Source organism: Neophocaena asiaeorientalis, unplaced genomic scaffold (assembly GCF_003031525.2).
Source record: "Neophocaena asiaeorientalis asiaeorientalis breed wild unplaced genomic scaffold, Neophocaena_asiaeorientalis_V1.1 scaffold134, whole genome shotgun sequence".
Classification (NCBI taxonomy): Eukaryota; Metazoa; Chordata; class Mammalia; order Artiodactyla; family Phocoenidae; genus Neophocaena; species Neophocaena asiaeorientalis.
The window spans coordinates 17,334,979-17,343,626 of NW_020185339.1; the positions used below are offsets into that span (position 1 = coordinate 17,334,979).

The following is an 8,648-nucleotide window of genomic DNA, read 5'->3' on the forward strand; positions in this document are numbered from 1 at the left end:
TTCTCAAACTCTTCCAAGATATAGCAAGAGAGGAACACTCCCAAACTCATTCTACGAGGCCACCATCACCCTGACACCAAAACCAGGTAAAGATGTCACAAAGAAAGAAAACTACAGACCAATAACATTGATGACCATAGATGCAAAAATCCTCAACAAAATACTAGCAAACAGAATCCAACAGCACATTAAAAGGATCATACACCATGATCAAGTGGGGTTTATCCCAGGAATGGAAGGATTCTTCAATATACGCAAATCAATCAATGTGATATACCATATTAACAAACTGAAGGAGAAAAACCATATGATCATCTCAATAGATGCAGAGAAAGCTTTTGACAAAATTGAACACCCATTTATGATAGAAGTCCTCCAGAAAGTAGGCATAGGGAGAACTTACCTCAACATAATAAAGGCCGTATATGACAAACCCACAGCCAACATGTCCTCAATGGTGAAAAACTGAAACCATTTCCACTAAGTTCAGGAACAAGGAGACACAAAAGGGAGAGATATGGGGATATATGTATATGTATAACTGATTCACTACGTTATAAAGCAGAAACTAACACATCATTGTAAAGCAATTATACTCCAATAAAAATGTTAAAAAAAATCCCAATGCAGTCAAAATAAATAAATAAATACGTAAATAAATAAAATAGGGAGGGTGGGAGGGAGACGCAAGAGGGGGGAGATATGGGGATATATGTATATGTATAGCCGATTCACTTTGTTATAGAGAAGAAACTAACACACCATTGTAAAGCAATTATACTCCAATAAAGATGTTAAAAAAAAAATTGCAAAAATGATGGAATGTCACTTCTGATATTAGGCTACAGATCTGCAATGTAATTTCTTCTGACTTGTCATTCTCTTTTACTCTCTCGTTCATTCTGCGGGACCCTGGCCACCATGTTGTACAATGGAGAGGTCCACATAGCAAAGAACAACAGCCAGCAGAAAAACTGAGGCTCTCAGTCCAACAATCTGTGATGAATGAAATCCTACCAACAACCACATGAATGAACTTGAAAGTGCATGCTCTCCCTACTCAATCGAGCCTTCGGATGAGACTAAAGCCCCAGCCGAGAGTCTGAATGCCACAATGATGTGACTCTGAGCCAGCTAAGCTGCACCCAGATTCCTGACTCAAAGAAACTGTGAGGTAATACACGTTGGCTGTTGGAAGCAACTAATTTGTTAGGCATCTCTGGAAAATCAATACAGTTAGTATTTAGCTTGCTTTAAATATGACGTCTCTAAAAAGAAATGAAATTGAGTCAGTTGTAGTGAGGTGTATGGACCTAGAGTCTGTCATACAGAGTGAAGTAAGTCAGAAAGAGAAAAACAAATACCGTATGCTAACACATATACATGGAATTAAAATAAAATGGTTCTGAAGAACCTAGGGGCAGGAAAGGAATAACGACGCAGATGTAGAGAATGGACTTGAGGACACGGGGAGGGGAAAGGGTGAGCTGGGACAAAGTGATAGAGTGGCATGGACATATATACACTACCAAATGTAAAACAGATAGCTAGTGGGAAGCAGCCACATAGCACAGGCACATCAGCTTGGTGCTTTGTGACCACCTAGAGGGGTGGGACCTAGGGAGGGTGGGAGGGAGACACAAGAGGGAGGAGATATGGGGATATATGTATATGTATAGCTGATTCACTTTGTTATACAGCAGAAACTAACACACCATTGTAAAGCAATTATACTCCAATAAAGATGTTAAAAGAATAAAATTAAATTTAAAAAATATGATGTCTCATAAGTGAGACTAAAAACATAATCATTCTCCTCAAATTTGGCAGCTACATAAGTCTGTCATGTGACTAGGCTTTAACCTGGGAGAAATGGTGTCATGGATAATAAGAAAGGTGTAGTCAATACCCTGGAAGGAGGTGGAGCACCAGGGAAGAGAAGTTATAGCTCCAGTATTTCACTCTTTGAAGAATTTTAGTTGCCTTCTTCAGAGCCTGATACTCACTTTCAGAGCATCGCCTTCGTTGCCTTCCACCACTTCCAGAATTAGTGCAGCCAGGATGTTAAAGCCTTGGCAATACCCGACATTCTTGTTCCATCGGGCGTAGGCCAGCAGAACCCGCTTCAACACGACCCTGTCCTGCTCAGCCTCCTGGCCACAGTAAGAACTGCAGCCTGTGCGGTGAAGATCCTAAAATGACAGGGAAACATTTTTTTAAATACCTCCTTAAGCTCTCTAAAAAAAAAAAACTTTAGTTTTTTCTCTGCCTCAGCATTCAGTAGAGTCAGAGTATCAACACGGATTTTAGTTTTCAAAAATGTATATGCAACTTAAACACATGGACCAAAACTTTTTTTTTTTTTTAGTTTTCTAATATGCTGAGGCATTTTCAAGAGGAATTTCAGTCAGGCAAACTTTCTACCACAAGTATTTCCAGAGTTAACACAAAAAGGGACTCAGAATTAATACTGCATTATAATTCCAAATAAATTGACAGTTTATTTTAATCATACATCTCAAATAAAACAAGTCATTTTAACACATGTATGATAGATGCTAACATTATTTCTTTCTATAAAAAATGATATAATATTTAGCTATCAAAACTCCAAATAGTATTAAGGAACCAAATGAAAAGAATAAAAAAATGTAACCGGTACTGTAAAGAGGCAGAAAAACCATTCTCTCCAAGTTGTTTTATAAATTTGTATAAAAGAGGCAGAAACATTTACTGTGCTTTAATATTTAATAAGGTCAATATCTATAATTTAATTACCCAACAGAGACTATGATTTTCAGGAGCTGAAGTCATTTTACTGACATATCATTCATTTCAATGAGAAAAAAACTTCTCTTAATAACATGATTGTTATAAAATGTGCATTGCCTTAATTCACAACTTAAATAGAAAGAAAATATTTCAAATATGGAATACTTCATCTCTGGGAAACATACACCTAAATTCCAAATAAACAGCTCAAATGTGGACAGTGCAAAGGCTTTTCAAGCATACAATATAAAAGTTCCTTTTTTATATTATATGCTTGAAACAGACCAAGTTAGATGAGAAAATAGCTCATTTTAGTTAGGACCTCCTCCTGAAAAACATATCTTCAAATCTGCCAAAACATTAGCCAACTTCTGGTGACCGAAATTTAGATGAAACAACTTTCCTTTTAAAACCTCAGTTTAGCATCACACGTAATGTACTCATATAAAATAAAAAGCATGTGCTAGAGGCTTATGTAAGAGAATAATAATGGGATTAAATCAAACCAGCATCCTTGGCTTTCGGTGCCAGGCTCTAATCAACTGTAATAATCCAGGTAGGTGAACCACAGCTGGCTTGAGCATTTGACCATCTGGTTTAAAGTAAACCCATCAGTCAATCTAACTATCTTCATAAAATGACAGTTAAGAAATGATCAAAATCCTAATAAGTACCCAATTATTCTAATATGAAATAGATTTAACTTTAAATTTCTCAGTGACTTTTACATTAAAATCCAGTTAAAAGCACTGACCCATACTAAAGAAAAAACGAATTTCAATTTCCTATCATGTGAGCAAAATAAATAAGTTGAATACGAATGGAAACATTTTCTTCTTACTAGCAACATACAAATTTATGAGGACAAGGCATCATCAAGTTCCCCGTTAAAAAGCTGTTAACTGGGCTTCCCTGGCGGCGCAGTGGTTGGGAGTCCGCCTGCCGATGCAGTGGACACGGGTTCGTGCCCTGGTCGGGGAGGATCCCACAGGCCGCAGAGCGGCTGGGCCCTTGGGCCGTGGCCACTGGGCCTGCGGGTCCGGAGCCTGTGCTCCACGACGGGGGTGGCCACAACAGTGAGAGGCCCGCGTACCGCAAAAAAAAAAAAAAAGCTGTTAACTAATGAAATTAGGAAGCAGGAAATACATGGACATTCAATCCATAAGGCTTGATCCTCTATCCAGGAAACATCTGGCTCTTAGAATCTTTCTTCTAAATTAGGACAATAAGCCAAACTTAGGGGCATTACCTTGACTATCTGAATTCCCATCGAGTCATCATCAGGATTACTCCTTTCATTGAAAGTGAAGCGCATGGTTTTGTCCCAATCAATGGCTATACTGTGCAAATAATGATCTGCCAACGTCAACCAAACCTAAAATATTAATAAAAAAGAATGCTAAAGTAAAATACATAATTTCATCTTTCTTTATCAGGAAATAATGATTGCATCCAATAAGAAAATGAGAGCTGTTACTGGAACAGATATAGCCTACATGTAGAAATCTCTAAGAACCTCACTGAAAAGTTTGCTGTACTAAACTGTACCAATGAGGGGCTTTCATTTATTCTTTCAATTAATATTGCTGAGTTCCTGCTATGTACCAAGCAATGATCCAGCCATTAGGGATATTGTTAAGAAAACGAAAACATTTCAAATTTTCTTTCAGTTCATTGGAATAGCTAAATTAGCTTATGAGCTTGTTATACCTGGCTCTGGATGGCGCTCTATGCTTGGGCAAGAGCTCCCTGGTCATCCGTGGAGTATGGGCCTGTTTTTACCATAAGGTGGCTTCTGCCTTTAAATCATCCCTCTCTCACACACACAAAAAACTGACAGATGGGTTCCTATAATGAATAACTTTTTTAAAGGAATCACTGGATATTTTTACTCCTTTCATTACCTTATCTGGAAAAGCTGTTTCATAATACTATTTCTAATGTGCAGTTTGAGGAACCAAAATGTTCAGATTCTAGGAGTATTAAGACCTGGTTTATAAGACAAATGAATTTATTGACAAAACAGAAAGAGACTCACAGACTTCGAAAACAAACTTACGGTTACCAAAGGGGAAATGTGGGGTGGGGGGATAAATTAGGAGTTTGGGATTAACATATACACACTACTATATATAAGAAAGCTAATCAATAAGGACCTACTGTATAGCACAAGGAACTCTACTCAATATTCTGTGGTGACCTATGTGGGAAGAGAATCTGGAATGGAATGGCTATATGTACATGTATAACTGAATCACTTTGCTGTACACCTGAAACTAACACAGCATTGTAAATTAACTATACCCCAAGAGATAATAAAAATTAAATTTAAAAAAAGGAATGGGAATTGTTGTTGCCAAAAAGGAAGGGGGTGGGGGAAGGATAGATTAGGAGTTTGGGATTAGTAGATGCAAGCTATTATATATATAATGGATAAACAACAAGGTCCTACTGTATAGCACAGGGAACTATATTCAATATTCTGTGATAAAGCATAACGGAAAAGAATATAAAAAAGAATGTATATATATGTATAACTGAATCACTTTGCTGTGTAGCAGTAATTAACACAACATTGAAAATCAACTATACTTCAATAAAATTTTTTAAAAAAGGAAACAAAGACGTTTATGAATTAATAAGATGGCAATACAAGTTTTGGTATTTGAACATAATTTAGCAGGAATAACACTGATTAATATCTCCAGCCATACTTCTCTCTTAAGCATCAGGATCATATGTCAAAATGCTCACTTGACATCTTCAACTTAGACATCTAATAGGCATCTCAACCTTAACATATCCAAAACCAACTGTCTAATCCACCGCCACCCCAACTATACAGACATACACACAAACACACACACTTGCTTGTCCCCTCTCTGGGAAAATAGTAACTCTACCCTTCCAGTAGCTCAGGTCAATCTTGAAGTCATTGACATCCCTCTTACACTTTTTATTCAATCCAGTAGGAATTCAAGTGAACCCAGCCTTCAAAATATATCTAGAATCTGACCTTCTCTCCATCTACACTACCACAACCCTGATCCATCTCTTGCCTGAATTATCTCAAGTCTCCTACTGGTCTCTCCGCTGCTGCCCTTGTCCTTCATATTCTCAAGTTAGTAGCCAGAGTGGTCCATTTAAAATATAAGTCATATCATGTTATTCTCCTCCTCAAAACTTCCCAATGCTTCTCATCTCACATTGGGCAAAAGTCCTACTATGACCTGTAAGGTCCTATATGAGCTGCCATTCCCCTAAGGTCATCACATTACCTCTATGACCCTCCCCCCCATTGCTTTCCCTTTTATTCACTGTACTTCAGCCACCCTGGCCTCTTGCTTTTGCTTGCATACTCCTCAGTGATGCTCTCAGCTGAGGGTGTTTCACTGTTTGGAGTACTCTCCCACCAGGGAGCTACGTGGTCAATGGCTCACCTCTTTAAGGGCCCTATTCAAATGTCACCTTGCCATTTAAAATGCTACCTCCTTACCTCCATTCCCCTCTCTCCTGATTCCTTTCTCTGCTTTATTTTTATGCATGGCACTTAGCATCATCTGACCTACTTTATATTATATGCATTGTAAACTCCATGAGGACAAAAATTTTGGTCTGCTGTTTTTTTTTTCCACTGCTGTATCCCCATTACCCAGCAGAACAGTACCTGGCATAGAATGGATAATCATTAAATACTTACTGAATTAATGAATAATGAAGAGAGACAGATTTTAAATGACTAAATCTAGAATATCCTTTCTGACATTCCAGACACTTTCAAGAGGGACAAAGTGATGGCCCTTTTGTATTTTAGCCATACAAATCCACCTCACCTTTCTCCTCCATTCCTTTGGTATTCCAGTCGATAGTCTGGCAACCGCTTTGAGCGCATCATACCACTAGAAACAAAGAAGAAAAGCTGTCAAAGTGAAAATATTGACCTGGTTAAGCACTTTTCAACTTTTCCCCATCTTGACATTCGTAGAGCACGAGAAAATGTATACAGAACACTGGGGTAAACATTCAGAGCTTCCTTCAGCCAGATATGACTGGTCTAAGGGCTATGACTGCCCCAAGGTCCCCCACTCAGGTACCCTTAACACACCCGTGATCCAACTGCAGTACACACACAAAGGCTGGGAACTCTGAAATCAAAACGTGTTACAGATTCAGAATAACAGCGTTTGGTTTTTAAATTCTTTTTCACACTTGAACCACTAAAAAAAAGTGCAAAAATTTTCACTGCAAGTATAAATCCAAGTCACTTATAGCTTCACAAGTTATTTTATCTATAATTTTTAAAACTGACTCATCTTCTTAGGCATATCCAAGCACATGTTAATTTTCCCACTTTGAGAATATACCTCAGTGTACCCTGTAGGTACACCAAAATAAAGGTATTTTCAAAACCAAAACTAAAATTACCTGCTGAAAACCATTTTGACCTAAAGATGGCTCAAGAGTGAACTTCAACTTTGTGTCAACTCCTAAAAGAAAAATACATAAATAACTGTTATTTGGGGGAAAAATAAGTTACATCAAAAATAAAAGTAAAAATTAACCTGATTCTACTGAGTCATCATAAAATTTTTAAAACATTTATTTTTACTAAATTGTAGTCAATTTTGTTAAAAGAAAAAGAATACTGATTATTAAGATAGAAAAATGTCCTATGGTAATAGAATGAAACTTATCACATAGAATGGTGGTTTCACCGCTGTCTGGAGTAGTGCAAAAACAAAAAAATGACACCACAGGCTTGGAGTCATACACACTTTAATTCACCTTCAGTTCCTAGAGTCAAACAAATTATTTAACCTGTCTCAGTCTCAATTCTTTATCCTTAAAATGAGGATAACGTCTATCTCAGTTAGTTGTTGCAATAATTAACTGTAAATCACTTAGCACAGTATAATTAATATTTATGAAACTTAGGAAGAGAATTCTCTACTTACAGAATTTGTTTTCTAGGACACTTGCATGGACTAAGTCTATTAAGGAAACTTCAGTGAAATATCAAAAGTTATAAAAATAATGTCACTGCCTTCCCACTTGTGGAATAATCCATTTTAACAAGACTATTTAGCAATTTTCATGTATTTTTAAATTCTGTCATGATAGACTTATTCATTAAAGATAAGTTTACACATTTAATTATAGGCTCCAAACTAAAAATATAACTGAACTCTAATTCCAAGTTATCTACAACTTTAAACTTCTTTGACTCAAATCCCAAATCTATGGAATAGAAGTAAATAAATAGGAGAATATATAAAGATTATACGCTATATTCATATTGGGCTTTTTTATTATTGAGGTGAAATTCCATGACAATTTTTTTAACATCTTTATTGGAGTATAATTGCTTTACAATGGTGTGTTAGTTTCTGCTTTATAACAAAGTGAATCAGCTATACATATACATATATCCTCATATCTCTTCCCTCTTGCGTCTCCCTCCCTCCCACCCCTCTAGGTGGTCACAAAGCACCGAGCTGATCTCCCTGTGCTATGTGGATGCCTTTTAAAAAACATATATGGAGTCAAGAAGCTGAAAAGAGATGTGTCTGATTTGCCCAAGCCCATGACAGTATGAAGATGTCCTTCTTGGAGTCCTAGAAGAATACTGTGTACACATGAGTTGGGTCCTAGATTTCTAAAGTCAAGCTGTGTGTGATAGAGAATCCCAGGCATCCAACCAATGCCCTGATCATTCTCTTCAGAGCTTCAGGGCCAAAACCATACTCTGCCTAGATAGATAAGATTTCCTTCTTCGAAGGTATATTAAGTACCCCGACGGATTCCCAATTCTCTGAGATGGTTTAAATTAAGTCCTGGGCTTCCCTGGTGGCGCAGTGGTTGAGAGTCCGCCTGCC

General features: G+C 37.2%; 1 protein-coding gene across 3 annotated transcripts in view; it reads right to left on the minus strand.

Annotated features, from left to right (window-relative positions):
• The window catches only part of TBC1D30 (TBC1 domain family member 30), an 82,770-nt gene that overhangs the window by 33,453 nt on the left and 40,669 nt on the right, over positions 1–8,648 (minus strand). For all 3 annotated transcript variants that reach the window (XM_024737134.1, XM_024737133.1, XM_024737135.1), the window contains exons 3-6: positions 7,198–7,259; positions 6,606–6,671; positions 4,022–4,147; positions 2,007–2,192 (exon numbers count right to left, since the gene is read on the minus strand). In XM_024737134.1, coding sequence (XP_024592902.1) covers positions 2,007–2,192; positions 4,022–4,147; positions 6,606–6,671; positions 7,198–7,259 — 440 coding nt within the window. The remainder of the gene's footprint in view (positions 1–2,006; positions 2,193–4,021; positions 4,148–6,605; positions 6,672–7,197; positions 7,260–8,648) is intronic.